This window comes from Lutra lutra, chromosome 3 (assembly GCF_902655055.1).
Source record: "Lutra lutra chromosome 3, mLutLut1.2, whole genome shotgun sequence".
Lineage (NCBI taxonomy): Eukaryota > Metazoa > Chordata > Mammalia > Carnivora > Mustelidae > Lutra > Lutra lutra.
In genome coordinates, this window is record NC_062280.1 from 34,249,962 (window position 1) to 34,268,152 (window position 18,191).

Consider the following 18,191-nt stretch of genomic DNA (forward strand, 5'->3'; position numbering starts at 1 on the left):
AAAAAAAAGTCTAGGATACTGGTCTGAAAACCAAACAGATGGATTCTGAGGCCTCATCTCATCCCTACTAATCAGATTCTCCTAGAGAAAAAGCCTGGGAATCTGCTTTTTTAGTAACTGCATCAGTCTTATCTCATAAAGCAAACTTGAGAAGACTGAAATAGCAGGATGGGGTCATCTAGATCTTCCCAAAATCTGGGTCACCATAAAATTAAAGACACTGTACTATAATTTAAGAAAAATACCTAAGTTTAAAAAGTGTGCATAGAAAAATCACCAGTAAACATGGTAAATGGGCCTGTTTCTTCTAGGTTACTTCCAACATTTTTAGGGAAATTCTTACTTGCATTTACCTAGGATGTAAAATTACTATTTAAACAGAACATAATAATGATCATTGCACATTCTCACTTTTTTCTTTTTCAACAGAAAGATAGAATGAAAAATTAGATGGCTTGCATGTGTCTTCATTTTCCCAAATTTTTTACAACTTTGAGAATGATTGCAGGAAATATGGGCAAATATAAAAAGTAATGGTCCCTAATGACTGAATCTTATTCTCATTTTTTTCCCCACTACTGCCTGATGAGATGCAATTTTTGTAATGGTCCTTTGCAAAAGTTTCTCTGCCAGCTTTTGTTTTGAAGCAAAGAGATATAAATTATGGGACTGAATATTTCTAGGATATCTTTCCCTACCATGCCCTCAGAAACAAATATAATCTTAATGGGTATCTGTGGAGTTTTGTAGAGCAAAATTTAATTTAAAAATATACCATGAAGACTTGCTGCACCCCATCATCCACTTTTATTCTTTGTCTGCTCTCTATTGTAAATGAGATTCTGGTATAAGCTCTAAAGGTATTTTTTCCTTCTTATTTTTGGCCCCAGTATCTGATAACATCATTAAAAAGAAAAGCAAAAAGACACATCCACTAAAATATTGAAACTAAAAAGACTGATAACCCCACATGCTGGTGAGGTTGTGGAACAGATAGGACTCTCATATATTGTTGGGGGGGGTTATAAAATGGAAATCAATTTGAATAAAAGTCTGGCAATTTTTATAAAACTAAAATACATTTACTATTTTACCTATTAATTCCACTCCTGCGTGTTTATATAAGAGAAATGAAAAGATTTGTCAATCAATATTTATAGTAGCTTTATCTATAATAGCCCCAAATGTAAATAGCCCAGGTGATTATCAGTGGGAGCATAGAAAACAAATTATGGCCTATCTTTATAGCAGAATACTATCCAGCACTAAAAAGGAACAAACTACTGATATATGAAAAAAACTGAGTGACTCTTAAAAACATTGTGATAAATAAAAGAAGGCTTACCCAAAAGATAGCATATGATTCTATTTATATGGTGTTCTAAAATCGGCAAAACTAATCTGTGGATAAAAAAATCGGAACAGTGGTTACCTCAAGGGAGTTAGGGGATGAATTCTGACAGGGAGGAACATGAGGGAGTTTTCTGGAGTGGGAGTAATGTTATATGTCTTGAAAGAGAGGTTTTATATATATATATATATATATATATATATACACATATATGACACATATAATGTTATATGTCTTGAAAGAGGAGAAAACATTTGTCAGAAACATGCCGAAGAGTACATTTAAGATTTGTGCATTTCACTTTGTGCAAATTTCTCTCCCCAAACCTATGAACAGATCTTAAATTCTAGTTAATGATATTCATGCTGAAGTTTGTAGGAGTGTTAAAAGTGATGTTAGAAATTTACCTTAAAATATATTTTAAAAATGAGACAGATGTATGGATGGTTATAAGAAGGCACAGATGGATAGATGTGTGCTAAAGCAAATATAGGAAATGTTTGTTGTAGAATCGAAGTAAGAGCATGGGCATGGTCTGCTCTCTATTTTTACATATTATATGACACCTTTTTTTCAAGTTCCCTTTGGAACTCTATGAAGTTCAAGGAATCCTTCTCAACCCTCTAAAATGCTTAGGTCTTTTCCTTCTGTGAATTCTATTATTGTTATTATTATTATTATTTTCTTCTCTGAATTCTTTTAATAAATGTAGCAGACATCACAACTTTTTGACACTTGATTATACAAGCTCATGCATTTTCTGGAATCATGTAAATAGCATTTATCTCTGTGACTAGGACATAAACTTCTCAAGAGCAGACCATGTGCTTTTCCCGCCATGTCCCCTCCCCAGCTCTCACAGCATTTATGAGAGTATCATCACGTCAGGATAACGTTTGTCAGAATGGCTAAGCTTCCAGACACAGACAAATGTGACTCTTATAATTTTCAGATGAGTCTGTAGTTTGTATTTTAAGAATAGCCTAGCCCTGGAGCACTGACTAATCTGTTTCCTGGATAGATTCCAATTTCCATTTCATAGGCCTGAACATTTACTATTTACAGCTCAATAGTATCCACAGAGAAGAGAGGCTGTATCTAAGAGGAGCCAAAAGAAATTTCTCCAGTGAATCAAACTCAACCTTATTGAGTTGCATTTTGAACATCTGGCACGGTAGTTCTTTCCTTGGCAGTCTTTAGAGACACTGAGAAAATGTTGAAAGTTAGTGAGACAAAATGACATGCATATCAGCAGCTTATGGATATCCTTATTCAACATACAAAAATAGATCAACAATCACAAAATTATCAGAGGGTGGTTTGCACTAGGATGGCCTGATGGGACTTGACACTGATCTGGACTTTCTTCAGTGACTGATGATCCTTTAGACACAGAATTAGGACAATATGAGTAGTTAATATAGTCCTTGTTAATTCTAAGAACTATGCTTTCTAGGATTAGTGAATAGTAGTAATTAATAGTAGAATAGTAGTAATTAATTTATACCGAGAAAGGTACTGAAACCTCAAAGTAGATTATTAATCCCTAAATAAGGATGGGTTTAGTGTTCTAAGATATTTTCTACTTTCTCTGTATTTGGCTTTTATTAGTTATATCAAGTTCTTGCTTTTTTAAGTCACATTGTTTTTTAAAGTAAACGTGGGACATTAAATGAAGAAATTGTTGTATTTTTGAAATGAGATGAAATTCTAATCTCAAATTCTCACCTCACTCCCAAGATGTATCTGTTCAGTCAGCCTCTGCAGGATGAGACACATATTTCTATTTTATCTTTGGATCGCACCATTCTAACCTTTGAAATAATTACACTAGATCCTAAAAACAAACAAACAAACAAACAAAAAAAACAACAAAAAAACCCCTAGTGGATTTGACTAAAAGTTTCTTTTTTAAAAAATTTATATTTCTGTGGTTAAAAAACACAAACCATGAAATATACCATTTTAAACATTTTTAAGTGTACAATTCAGAAATGGTAAGTATGTTCAACATTGTTGTGTAGCCAAGCTCCAGAATTCTTTCATCTTAGTAAAACTGAATCTCTGTACCCATTAGACAATAATTCCCTGTTTTCCCCCCTTTGTAGTCCCTGGCAACCACCATTCTATTTTCTGTTTCTATGAGTTGACTACTCTAGATACCTCATAAAAGTGGAATCATACAGTGTTTGTCTTTTTGTGTCTGGCTTATTTCACTTAGCATAATGTCCTAAAGGCTTATCCATGTGGTAGCATGTGTTAGAATTGCCTTTCTATTTAAGGTTGGATAATATTTTGTCATATATATATATGGTATACCACATTAAAAAAAAAAAAACAAAAACCTCTTCAGCTGTTGATGGATCCTTGGGTTGCTTTCACCTCTTGGCTATTGTGAATAGTGCTGTTATGACCATGGGTGTGCAAATATCTCTCTGAAATCCTGTTTGCAGTTCTTTTGGATACACACTGAGGAGTGGAAAAGTGAAATTGCTAGATCATACTGGTAATGCTATTTTTAGTTTTTTGAGGAACTGCCATACTATTTGCTATGGCGGCTGCACCATTTTTCATTTCTACCAACAATGTTCAAGGATTCTAATTTCTCTGCATCCTTGTTAACACTTGTTATTTTCTGCTTTTTTTTTCCTTAAATAGTAGTCATCCTTATAGGTGTCAGTAATTTAAAAAAATTACTTTTTAGTGGAAAAAGTCACTCTCTCACCAAACGAGTTGAAAATATTGAGGGAACAAAATCCAAATAAGATACATTTCACATTACACCTGTCGTGGCCTATATCATTTGTCACATGGTTCATGCATTTTTTTCCCCTTAGGTTTCTGAAATTAGCCGTATACTGAAAGGAACCACCTATCCCAGTATTTGCTGAGCAGAATTTATTTTTTTATTTTTATTTTTTTTAATTTTTTTTTTTAAGATTTTATTTATTTGACAGAAAGAGAGAGATCACAAGTAGGCAGAGAGGCAGGCAGAGAGAGAGAGAGAGAGGAGGAAGCAGGCTCCCCACTGAGCAGAGAACCCGATACGGGGCTCAATCCCAGGACCCTGGGATCACGACCTCAGCTGAAGGCAGAGGCTTTAACCCACTGAGCCACCCACGTTCCCCACTGAGCAGAATTTAAATGTGAACTTTTGCAATCCCATTTTCTATGGTGAATAAATATCTGTTAGAGAAATTACTTTCTAAAATTGTGAAAAACTGGTTATATAAATTTGGTTTGTCTCTAAAAAGAGAATGTGAATTAGAGTTGGTCATTACCATGTACTTCAGCGTTTTCATTGTAGATAAACAAAGCCTTGTCTAGATGAGAGATGGCAAACCAAAGTACCCACAGGTCCCAGGCAGGCCTTGGAAATGAGTGAAGCAGGCTGGTTTTGAAACAGTAGAGCAAGGAGTATCTGTGTCACATTAGGGGGCAGGAGCACACGTGCCTTCAGAAGGAGGAAGCGTCTCAGGGCAGATGCACCATGTCATGAAGGAACACAGACTTTTGTCCACATTGTGTATTGCTAGACCTTCAAACTCATCAAGAAAAGTTGAAAAATGTTAAATATGGCATTTTTTTTTTAAGTAAGTGTACTTTTAAACTTTTTTATTTCACTAATTCCCTGCTGGCCACCTCCTTTCTGGCAACTACCAGTTTGTTCTCCATAGTTAACAGTCTGTTTTTTGTTTGTTTCTTTCTTCGTTTGTGCTTTATTTTGTTTCTTAAATTCTACATAAAAATGAAGTCATACGGTCTTTGTCTTTCTCTGACTGACATATTTCACTTTAACATTACACCCTCTCGCATCCGTGTTGTTGCAAATGGCAAGATTTCATTCTTTTGATGGCTGAGTGATGTTCCATTGTGTCTACATATACCACATCTTCTTTATCTATTTAATCTATGGAAAGATCTTTGAATTGCTTCCATATCTTAGCTATTGTTAATAATACTTCAATAAACATAGGGGTGCATATCCTTTTCAAATTAGTATTTTTGTTTTCTGTGGGTAGTACTCAATAACGGAATTATTGGATTATATGATAATTCTATTTTTAATTTTTTAAAGAAATTCTATACTGTTTTCCACAGTGGTTGCACTAATAATATGCCAATAATTTTAATTAAAAGAAAAACACTGCCGTGTAGGACAAGTAAAGCACATTTCTGAGTGGGATGTGGTCCATTGTCTGGTGGTTTGCAATATGTGGATTAATGATCTTTAAGGTTCTTCAAGTTCTAAAATTCATTGATTTCCGGATTTCAAGAACATACTAAAAATAGCAGCAATAACCAGAGTCTGTGACTTTGTTTTATATCTTGGATTGCTCAAAATTATAAGCTTGAAACTTGGTTTCACTAGAATGGATCAAAATCACTCAATTGTTTGATGTATAGATACTGTCTCTTTAAGCACTATATTTATCTTCAATGAATTGTACTAGGAAAGATTTGTGTGACAACTCACATCACATTTGAAATGATACATGGTTTTCTGCAGCAAAAACTGCTGTCTTTTATTTGATTTCTCAGATCTGTATTGAATTTCAGCAAAATTGAAGAGACAAAAAAAATCAGTTTATGTCTCAATCAACTTCATGAACTAAAAGACAGATGAGATTTCTTTTTTTGGCTTCAGATTTCCCTGTCCCTGAAGAATTGTTGGAGAGTACTGGGGATTGTTTGATCTCTTTCATAAGAACTCTTTTCTTTTTAAATATTTTAAAAAAGATTTATTTATTTATTTGACAGAGAGAGAGATCACAAGTAGACAGAGAGACAGGCAGAGAGAGAGAGTGGGGGAAGCAGGCTCCCTTCTGAGCAGAGAGCCCGATGTGGAGCTTGATCCCAGGACCCAGAGATCGTGACCTGAGCCAAAGGCAGAGGCTTAACCCACTGAACCACCCAGGCGCCCCAAGAACTCTTTGCTTTTAATAAGAATGTGGCCGTGATTGACATCCGTTCCCTGCCTGGTATCTTTGTTTTGTTTCCTTCTTTTGTTACCAGCATGTTGATTTCCCAGTGAGCCACTCCTGTTGCACTCTGGCCTGGAGCAGCGATTCTCCAAGTGTGCTCCCCAGACCACAGCATCAGCATCATCTGGGAACTTGTTAGAAATGCACATTCTCAGGCCCTGCCCCACTGGGTTAGATAATTCTGGTGTTGCTGATCCATACCCTAGCTCCAGGCCTGGTCATTTATGCACTATGATTGGTTTAAGGATGCACATATGATTTAGGTTGATGACCACATTTAAAAAAAATTAATTATTTTTATTAACATAAAATGTATTATTTGCCCCAGGGGTATAGGTCGGTGAATCGTCAGGCTTACACACTTCACAGCACTCACCATAGCACATACCCTCCCCAGTGTCCATAACTGAACCCTCTCCACCCCTCCTCCACCCAGCAACCCTCAGTCTGTTTCTGATCTAATGAGATTAAAACCTGAGAATTATCTTGGAGTTTCACATGCAAGAATTATCCAAAGCCTCATAAACGCTGTGTGAATGGCTACCCCAAATCTTAGTTGCATGTAACAATGTGTATTGATTTCTCTTTTACAGAGGTGATAACTGTGATGACTGGCTGGTATTTGACAATTTGAGTCTGTTTGGCTGGATTGGGCTCCAAGCTGTAGGTTCAGTCCAGCTCTGCTCCATCTGTCTTTTATCCTTCCAGCTCCAACGGCTACTCAACTCAAAATATAGTCCTTTAATAAATGAAGGCAGAATGCAAGAGATCAGGTCCCAGTGGCTGAGCTTTTTGCAACTCTCACCCATATCAGTCATATTATTAATATTCCATCAGACAAAGCAAATCACATGGCCAATGTTGATATTGAAAGCACGCATGAAAGTCAAAGGGAAGATCATGAATATTTACTGAATGGTGATCTGATATATCACATCTGGGGAAAAGTGCTTTCTTTCCACTCATTTTTGAAGCTGGTAAACTGTAGTCTTGGATCTGTTAGTGACTAACTTTGCAGCTATGGAGGAAAAGATTGCCTCAGAATAAGTCAATAAAAAGAAAGAGCTGAGAGCTGAAGTGGGATAGAATCCTGAAGATCTAGCGTCTTAGAAACCAGATCTGCCACTGGAATTTTTTATTAGGTAAACAAGTACTTCTGTTTTTCATAAGCTATTTCTTGCAACTTAAATCCATAACCCATAGTTGTAAACCAAATATTCAATAATTATTTCGCAGTTTATAGATCTCCATCGATCTTTGAGACAAAGGGCATTTCAAAAAATACCGCACTAAAGTTGTATATTGAAATGTTTATTTGCCAAATTTTTTTAGTACAGTAGTATTCTGGAAGTTTGATTTAAAGTTGAATTTACTGCAAAGGAATTTGTCTTTAGCCAAAAAGACTTTCAATACCTTTAACATTTCACTGGTCATACCTCAAAGGATAAAAGAAAAGTTAAGTGGTTAAGCACCAGAGGTGACCAAAGGAGACCTCTCTCTTCATAGGAATACCTTTGTTAGAAATTGCCTCATAATGCTAATAACAATGATGCTGGCTTAAATGAATTTTTTTTAAAATTTATTTATTTGACAGAGATCATAAGTAGGCAGAGAGAGGAAGAAGCAGGCTCCCTGCTGAGCAGAGAGCCTGATGCGGGACTTGATCCCAGGATGCTGGGATCATGACCTGAGCCGAAGGCAGAGGCTTTAACCCACTGAGCCACCCAGGTGCCCCTTAAATGAATTTTTAAGTTCTCTTTTTCCTCTCCAGAAATTCTAGTTCACAGATATCAAGAGTTTCTTGTTCCCAGGCCATATGCTACTGTTTCTGCTCTTTAGTTTACTTACTCCTCTTCACAAACCCATGGAATCAGTGTGTTCATCATGACCATTTTACAGATGATGAAGCTGAGGCTCAGTAAGGATACTCACGCAACATCACACACATGATTAGTGGTGGAGCTGGGGTTTTAGATCTGCTCCAAAACCCGAACTAAAACCACTATGCCTTTCCGATTTAATACTTTCCCCCTCCAGTGGAAAATTAGAGTCATTAGTTGGTAAGAAGTTGCTCAAGGAAGTCTAACTTTGATTCCTTTTTGCTTCATTCATTCATTCATTCACCTACACTTCCAGCGAGTGTTCATCAAGACTCTTCTCTATGCCAGGGACGTCGCTAGGACTCTGGACTGCGGAAGCATGCAAGATGTCATCTTTATCTTCATGTTTTGACTCAACTACTTGTTTTCTGTTTCCTTTTACGGAGTGTTCTCTTTTCTCTTGAACCATGCAGCATCTTAGCTGTGAGAGGCCAGGAGAAGATGTTTGTCTTTGACCAGTGACAATGGATTGCTATAAGAAGTCTTTCAGATCTCATTTTAATTGCATATTCAAATGTTAAGATATCACAGTACAGAAACGTAAGTGGGGAATTCTGACAAGGAGAATGTTACTTCCTTTTTTTTTTTTTTTAAGATTTTATTTATTTATTTGATAGAGAGAGACAATGAGAGAGGGAATCCAAGCAGGGGGAGTAGGAGAGGGAGAAGCAGCCTTCCGGGGAGCAGGAAGCCTGACGTGGGGCTTGATCCCAGAACCCTGGGATCATGACCTGAGCCAAAGGCAGATGCCAATCGACTGAGATACCCAGGCACCCCAGAATGTTACTTCTTAATTTACAAAAGGAGAATATGCTAACCTTTCAGCTTCAAAGAACACATCATGGGATACGATAAATACATAATCTAAGAAGTTGCTAATTCTGATGAAGGATGAAATGAATGAGAAAGTGAAGCATAGTTCTCACTGCACTCAAGGCTGTTTCTGGGGTGAAACGGTGGAGCAACTTTCAGTAACTCCAACCACGAGTTACTTCTATGGCTTCCAGGAGAGGGAATGGGTTGCAGCTGCGTCGTCCCCTGGGAGCCCTGCATTTTTGCCAAAGTCACTCTTTCTCAGTTTCTCTTGAAAGGAGTAGAAAAGCTGCACATTTGATGGGACTGGAAAAATTGATAGTAACCAAAACACTAAAACCCATTCTTCAATTAAGGCATCTTGTTATCTTACTGACAGCTTGATTTGAAAATCCAACTTCTAATGATGTACTTATGAATAATGCCAAATGGAAGTTATTTTGAGAGGTATAAATAATGTTGCCATGATATCCTCCAGCAACAAACAGATGTCTCATCGTATGGGGGCTTTTGCAAGTGGAAAACCTCAGACTCCCGAGGGCTGGTGATCAGCCTGGGAGTCAGGGAGGTGTTGGCTTACTTTGCTGGACTAGGCTTATTTGTGTTTCATGCATTTTTTTAAGCCTCTCATTTCCTTCTTGCCAATGTATGATGTTAGGAAATCCCCATTTCGGGGAGTGGCACCTACCCATCCACTCTTGAGGTTCTGACTCATTCCAAGCAGGACCAACAGTAAGATAGAAAAAAAAAAAATGTTGGGAGAGAAGCTCTGTTAGCACAGTTATAAACGCCAATGACACTCCAGGAGACAGTGAATACTGGTTTCATAAGCCTGTTACTGTTTTTCACCACTCTGTCCAGCAGTAACTATAGATATCCGTGGTTTCTGAATCAGGGACACTTAAAGGTAGAATAAAGATCTTTTGCATCATGATTTGCAACTCTTAAGCTTGAAATCCTAATGGGAACAGTTTCTTTCTAGAAAGGAATCCTATTTTCAGCTCTTCTAAGGTTAAAGGCAGAGTGAGGGGCCATGTACTTCCCCAATCCTCTAGCATAGGAATAACTAATTCCATAAACCTAGGAGAGTCAATGTCTATTTTACTCAGCTGTTCAGGAGAGTCTTAACTTCGAAAACCACTCCACAGAATGTGATGGGCCATTTGACTTCCTGGATCCAAAGGAATATTTTTGAGCTGAGGTGGTGAAAGGCCTCTGCCATGGCCTTGGGTCACTGCTAGGAAATATTTTCAAAGAACACTCCAGAGCCTTCCTGGCTAGATTTCTAGTTTACTTGACTTTTGTTAAAAAATAAAAATTTCTTTTCTAAAGAAGTGATTTAAGTTGGGTTTCTGGAACGTTACTTTTCTTTTATTTTTAAATTGCTCATTCAAAGGGAAAAATTGCATTTCAGAAGATGAGTCCCTTAGAAATCCAAAGGGACTTACTAACCTCCCTGTGAGTATTATGGAACAAACTTCTTTGGTCAGTGGGGCATTCTCTTTAATAAAATATCCTGCAACTATCACTGACTATCTTATTTATAACTTAGGAACTGGATTTAGTAGTTACAGTTGTAGTGCTTTTGATGAAATACAAAGTCATCAGCTTCAAAAACAAATATCCTTTATACGTTAGCAATACATTCAAGAAACAATGACTTTATAGTTGGGTATTAATATTAATGATGTAAGAAAATGGCAAACAGATTCCTCTGGAGGATCCTTGACATTAGTGTTATTTAAAGTTGTTCTTTGTAAACTTTCACACAATTACTCAGGCTTAATCACCATTACCTTCTCCAAGCAACATTCACGAACCCCATTTGGGCATGTTTTGATCTATCTTTTACTCCTTATTCTTGTAAGATCAACTTTATGTGCTTACTGTAGTATTTCTCTTGAGACTTGTGATTTATGATCATTCTATCAAATTATTCTTCCTTTCCTTCTCATCCCAAAGCACATGCATTCCCTACAGTAATCTCTAGGGGCAAGGGAAAGGCAGAGGAGTTTAGAGCTTTCATGGGAATTTCTCTCTTTGATTGATGTCTTCTCATCTCTATAATTTACCCACAACACCTAATCACCCAGGTTCTGAGCCCAAACTTGTTTATCTGCCTATCTGCTCCCTAATCATAGCTGCTCCGCTCCCGATCCCATAGGCAAATCAACGCTTACCACTTTCACGGCTCAGGCAAATTTGCTCCTTGCCAGGATGGGACCGTGTTCTCTAAGTAGACCATGGATATTCTCATTATTTTCAGGACATAACTAGGGTGGAGCTTCAAAAGACATGGCGAGGGGACTCTCAAATGTCAGCTCTTATGATATCTTGAGCTCCTTTTCACTCTCTTAAAAAATTCAGTATCCCCCATAAACTTTCTCATGCCTTCAAGTTTCATTAACATTATGTACATGTGGCTCTCTCAGTGGCCATCATACCTTGAATGTTGTCCGAGAATCAGGAGAATCAGATACTGATTGCATTGGGATAATGTGGGAAGATAGCATGAGTTGGTAGGGTTGATATTTGACAATTTTCAATTAGTGACTAGCATAAGACATATATGGATAACACTCAACAAAGTACTCATACATCTGTTTTATTCTCTTAATTTTCATAACAACTTGTTCAGGGGTGATCATATCTTTCTCTTAGAGAGTTCAAGTGATTGCCCAAGGACATACCTAGCTGAGACTTCAGGCAATTAGTAGGGATGGTTTTTTGTAACTCATGTACTGTTTCACCTAGATCTGACTTAAATGAATATGTTCAGGGATGATTTCAGCCTACATGGAAGAGATGATTGTCTATGCAGTGATATGGTAGAGAAGAGTGTGGGTTGAGGAAGAGCTTTAGTGGCAGAATATCTGAAGACCTACAATTCCAACATTTAGAATTTCACTTTCTGGGGTTTACGATTGTTGTTTGATTGGGTTAATCATGTTGTTAACAACAGCGATTGTTAACACTAGGAAACCATATCACTCTTGCCTATAATCAGACAGTGGCACTATAGCTTGAGATAACTTGATGTTAGCCTTTGAGGAGGGTTCATGCATGGATGGCAAAGGAACAGCAGGTAGGCTGCCATTCCTAGCTCTTGTGCCCATCATGTAGCTAGTGGAGCATATCTTCTGGGAGCAAAGGTGGCCTTGCATAATTCTCCCCAACCCAGCATCCCAGGCATTCCAGGCAACAACCTACCTATGATTGGAATTGGCATTTGAATCAGAACCCATTTGGAAAGAGGGCAAGCACAGACTGGAAAGGTGTGGGGTTTCTGCCTGAGGAAGATAGGGCTGGGTGGAGGGCTAGTGTGGGACGATAGTGAGGCAGCATTGGGTGATGGGGTGGGCATAGGAATCGAAGGGAACTGGAAACAAAGAGGAGCTGGAAAGCTTCCAAATGAAAACATCATGTCATTAATACTTTTGCTTTAATTTGTTCCTAGGTGTCTACAGATTTAGTGCCAAATACTTTAGTAGCAAAATTCTGCTGAGGCTGAGAACTGAGGAGAAACCAGAAAGCAGTAAACTCTGATATTTTCAAAAATATTCCCTTAAAAAAGAGATTTGAGGACACTTGACTTCTGGCCTCAAACCTATCGTCTCACAATCTGCTCTTCATTCCTCTGCTTCTTCATTCCTCTGCTCCTCATTCCCTTCCCTAGCATTTTTTTCTGGAACTGTTTCATCCTGACAAGAGTTTGAGAGCTGAGCTCCAGAACTCTGAAGTTCGGGTCAGTAATTTGAACTGCAAAGAATACAAAGAATATTAAGACACAATATGCCTTCAAGGAAGGCATGATAGGGTTGGGAAGAACACAGGTACACATGAAATGATAACCGACAACATAATTAAGAAAAATGGGAGATTCAGGGCAATTTGGCCACCGAAGGGCAGAGGATGAGAAATCCAGGTGAGCAAGAGTCATAAGCAAAATATCTGAAAAGCTGTTGACTTGATCTGTTCCCAAAGAAACAGAGTCTATGTGGAGGTGTACATGCAGGAAATGTATTGGGAATCAGTGCCTCTTGGGAATCCTCTTCAGAAGATGAGTGGACAGAGGGAGTTGTTCAATCATGATGTGGTTACAGATGACCTCTTATTTAGGAGCCAGGGAGCCGGGATGGCCTTTCAGAGTTGTCTTGGATTGGGGCAAAGAAGCCAGGCTTTTGCGGTTTCCACCATCAACCAATCCTTGAACGTAAGCTTCCTCCGGGCAGTGATGTGACCTTGGGCCAGAGGGACTCAGAGGAGAGACGTTAGCTGCCAGACCTCTGAGCAGCTGGCAGAATGGGTATCTCAGTCCTCGAGGGTGGAACTGTTGTGGTGTCATAGCATCCACCACAGGCATGAATTCAGCTAGTCCTGATGTCTATGGGTTGGATTTGTGTGGTTGGAGAAAAGGGAAATGGATCTTTCTGTCAGAAGGAAGCACAAAATAGTCTTGTTTTGTTTTGTTTTGTTTTTCCCCCAAGTGAACAGAACATTGTGGATCTGAGTAAAAGGTACATGTAGGCAAATAGGCACGATAAGGAACTAGAAGGAGGGCAAGGGGCTTCCTGCAGAGAATCCTGAACATTAGTCATGCCTGTACTTCATCATTTTCTGAACAAAATATCATATTTCATCATATAATATCTATTTTTAAATATACATAATTTTTCACTGATACAAATGTAAGGAGTGGAGGATTTGGAGACCACTTGTAAGGTGAGCAAATTTAAAGTGTAATTTGGGATCATTTATCACATTTGCTTTCAAATTTGTTTCTTTTCCTAACTGTTCATAAGAGTACTGATTTTATATATACATATATCTTTTTATATTTCTGGAGTTTGACAATACTATAAGATGAAAAGTCAATCTACACATACGGTAAAATCTTGCAGAGCAGCGTTTAGGGTTCTGGAAGTTGATACTTCCCTATAACTTGCTCTCCATTTTTCAGAAAACAGTATGTCATTCTGAAGGAAACAGGCTAATTGAACCATTTATATTGGTCTCTAAATGAATGAGAACACAGTTAAAATAGGGACATACTGTGTGGGTTTGGATAATGGACACTTGTTTGTAAGGTAATTATTACCAAAAATTCATGGATATGTTAATTTTTTTTTAACAGGTTGGGCATTTTGCACTTTAAAATGAGAATGGGAAGAGAGGTAGCTACTGAGTGAGATGATGAATGGATGGTGGACAGAGCCAGGACTGAGCCCAAGCACTACCTCCACATATTCTGTGTTGGATACTTTCCAGGGTAAATAATGAAAATGATCCTACTTGTCTTATTTTTACTCTTTCCATTTCCATTTGTAGAACTGTGAAATTTACTATCATTTTTTTCTTTACTGAGATTATTTTGAGGAGTTATTAATTTGGGTAAAATGCTGTAGATTGCTGAGAGAAGTTATACAAAGATAAAAAGAATATAAAATAAGAATTCACTGTCTTGGCAATTGAAAATCAGGTCACTGGTACACAAGGCATTGTCTTCTGCAAAGTACATTTTTAGGGGTAGTTAATTAGAGGACTCAGTGGAATTTTTATACCCTGGTGTGCCTAAGAATCATGTGGAGCTGGGTATGGCTCCTAGGGGTTTCTATTTCAGAAGGTTGATAGAGCTCAGAAATATGCCTTTTAACTTGTATCCTGCCCAGTTCTGAAACAGATGATCTGCTGTCCACATCTAGTGATCACAATGCTTACATATAAAAAGCTTATCTGAACAGAGGTCTGCATGTGCCTAGGTCTAGGCAGGAAATAGGTAAGAGGGTTGATCAGGCGTAAGTCAGTTAGGACCTGGTGCCAACTCTGGCAAGCTGGAAGGCACATGTAAATGGTCAACAGTACCTCAGCTTTAACTGATTGTTGTCATGTGGGAATTGAATCCAGCATTGCCATAGAGCCTGATTTCTTAACAGATGTTAAGAAGCTGGAATTTTACCTGTCTCTGAGTATTTAAGTGTTGATATCTAATTGCAAAAACCTAAAGACATTGTGTGCCACAGATAAAATGTGGATGTGCTGGCTTCAGTCTCCGAGAAGCCAGTTTTTGATACATCTGGTCTAAAGAAGTCAGGAGTACAAGGTTCTGGGACTGTGCAGGGTAAGTTTTGATGCTGTTAAGGCAGAGTGGTTTCAGCTCATTGTCTCTAGAGCAATTGTTTTAGGCTATTGCTATATGGGGCACCTAGGTGTCCCAGTTGGTTGAGTGTCTGCTTTCGGCTCAGGTCATGATCTTGGGGTCCTGGGATGGAGCCCCACATTGGGTTCCCTGCTCAGTGGAGAGTCTGCTTCTCTCTCTCCCTCTTACATTCTCTGTTAAAAAAAAAAAAAATCTTCAACGACTTGATCTAGGAACCACTTTGGAGCAAACCACAATGAAGTCATTGAACATACTCCTCCTTGTGAGTAGAATATTGGGCATTTAACAAAAGTAAAAATATCTATTTTTAAAAAATATTTATTTTAGAGAGAGAGAGAGTGTGTATATAAGCATAAGGGAGGAGGGGCAGATGTACAGGGAGAGGATCTTCAAGCAGAGCCTGTCAGGAGGCTCGATCCCAGGACCTCAAGATCATGACCTGAATAAAAATCAAGAGTTGGACACTAAGTGGACTGAGTCACCAGGTGGCCCAAAGACCCATTATTTACGATTACTTCCTTATAGATTGTATTTTCAGATTTGGGCAGGTAGCCCATTGCTGACAGTGTCCTTGGGGCAGGGGAATGGGTGGGTTGGGATGGGCTTAAGGTCTCAAGACTAAAGGTGGAAATTGAGTGGGAACAGTAGCAGGGGAAGAGTCTTCCTGGTTTCTTGGTATAGTAATGATGAGGAAGTTAGATGAGATGACCAAGATTCTATCCTGCCAGGCAAATACCCAGAAAGTTGGAATCAGAATGAAGCAGGGAGTGTTACTTTGAATCAGAGGTCATCTCATCACAGGGCTTTATTTATTTATTTTTAAGGTAAAAGAGTGCATTCTTTTTGAGAAAAGAGCAGTTACGTGAATCTTGAGTGATCAGAGTTTTAATCTCAAATACGATTTTATCACTTCTGTGTTCACAGTATTTAAATATGTCTTCTAAGGTCTACCCTCCTTTGTGGTCCTCTGTGGATAGTGGCTGATGGACTTTTGAAGGACAAAGATGAACTCAGCCAAAGTCTCCTAACTGGAGGCTAGACCTTTGGAATGGCTGCCAGGGGTGAATGTAAAATGCTCTTCCTGAGCTTGCCTTCTGCATCTGGAGGCAGCTCAGTTCAGCTGCACTGCTGCTGGTGTTGCTTGGGGGAGAGAGCTGGCTGGAGGAGGAGGTGGAATGTGTTAGTGGTTCCCAAACACGGTTGAGCATCAGTCACAATTCATCCAGGATGAACTCATAATGTTGTGGTAACAAACAGTCCCTGAATCCTGGGACCTTAATACAACCAAATGTGCTGCTGACTCAGACTCTGTATTTGACAAGGTTGGTGGGTAGTGGTGGTAGTTGTGGGGTGTGTGTGTGTGTATGCTCGTTGTGGTCACTTGGGGACTCAGGCTGATAGAGGCCTCATTTCCATGTGAGTGCTTCAGTGAGAGGATTGGGCAGAACCACTTACTGGCTTTTAAGTATCTGCCTGAAAATGACACATGTCACTTCTGCTTACATTTCAAAAGCAAGTGACACGGCCAAGTCTAACTTCAAAAGAGGCAGGAACATGCAATCCCACCGCAAGTTTATATGGAATATTTGTGAAGAGCCCTATTAAATACCACAGCCCTCAAGATTCTGATTCATTCTATCTTCCCCAGTCATCCTATTATCGTAGATTTGGAAACTTCTGGCATGTTGATTTGATCTTTGGAGTAACAGCCTGGCTGAGTGTGGAGTCCTTTCCCTAACCTCTTAAGGAGGCACCATATGTAGTGAATATGGGATTGCGTTCAGCAAGTATCCAGTCCGATAAACCACTTTTAGTAGGAACTCACCCACTCTTCAAGAGGGAACCAAATGCAAAGTAACTGTATTTTTTATTTCTATTAACAACAAAATACTTACATAATTTCACATCCCATTGCTTTTAAGAGCACATATATTACAAATAAAGGAACTCCACAAACTTTAAAGGTTAGTATTTATCAACACTTTTGTACACATACACAAATATTTTAATATAATGGTATCTGAAATGTTATTCATACAATTTTAGCACTGTCATAAGTATTAACTAAAAAGGTTCTTTTAAATTTGGTAAAAACCATATATCTTACAATCTTCTATTTACATTTGAAATGTGCTTAAATGTTACAAAAACATTCACTTTGACCTTTAAAATATATGTACTAGGGCTTGGTATTGAACACATTATAACTGACAGCAAACTTAGGGTTTGCTTTTGAGCTACACATTCATTGCAATTTCACGGCAAATGTTCAGCTTGACTTGATCAATGTTGCTCAAGGAAAAAACAAACAAACAAACCATAAGAAATGTGCAAAACCGGAGGCGGGCAAAATTTTCAAGCTAGCGAGGTAAAAAAAAAAAAATTTTTAACACTATAAAAACTTCAAATAAATTAAATCTCTCTCTTCCCCGAGATGAGCTGCAAATTCAGAGGGTTCCTTTAGAGGTGTGTCTGATGCAGCAGACCTCCACTCAAGCTTCCTCACTGGCTGAGATGGAGACGGTGGGCACAGCCGGGGCCGCCCTGCTAATTACCAGAGGGCAGGTTCGCTCCGCTCCGCGCTTTGACGGGTCGTCCCTGTACGTAATCTTGACAGGATGAAATGCAACACGGCAAATCAAAAGGAAAATAGAGAGTTTTGTGTTAATATTGGCAAGCACAAAATTAAAACCCGGAACAGTGCTTCTCTCCCACCCCCATAAGGACCGCTGTGAGTTGTTGAAAATGAGCTTATCAGAATAGTTCTGTAATTTTTTGCAAGCCCATGTCAGAAGCATTTTGGCAAGATTTAAAATAGCTTCACAATACTCTTTGACTATCAGAGATAAATTTATAAATAATGACTTTATGACTGTATCTGAGTACTTCCAGAATTTCATTTTATTCTAAAAGTTTACAATTTATACTGTCAAAATACCAAAAAGGGGAAACACCCGAAAGCTCATTTAAATGTTTGCATTAATGGAAATATAAGAAAAAAATAC

At 38.3% G+C, this 18,191-nt stretch overlaps 1 protein-coding gene and 1 long non-coding RNA gene across 13 annotated transcripts in view; one reads left to right on the top strand and one right to left on the bottom strand.

Annotated features, from left to right (window-relative positions):
- LOC125095137 (uncharacterized) overlaps positions 1 to 18,191 on the top strand; it is a 38,886-nt gene that overhangs the window by 17,181 nt on the left and 3,514 nt on the right. The gene's annotated exons all lie outside the window — the stretch shown is intronic.
- The window catches only part of DOCK10 (dedicator of cytokinesis 10), a 290,337-nt gene continuing 289,180 nt past the window's right edge, over positions 17,035 to 18,191 (bottom strand). For all 12 annotated transcript variants that reach the window (XM_047721140.1, XM_047721142.1, XM_047721146.1 and 9 more), the window contains one exon: positions 17,035 to 17,795. In XM_047721140.1, coding sequence (XP_047577096.1) covers positions 17,734 to 17,795 — 62 coding nt within the window. In that variant the 3' untranslated portion in view covers positions 17,035 to 17,733. The remainder of the gene's footprint in view (positions 17,796 to 18,191) is intronic.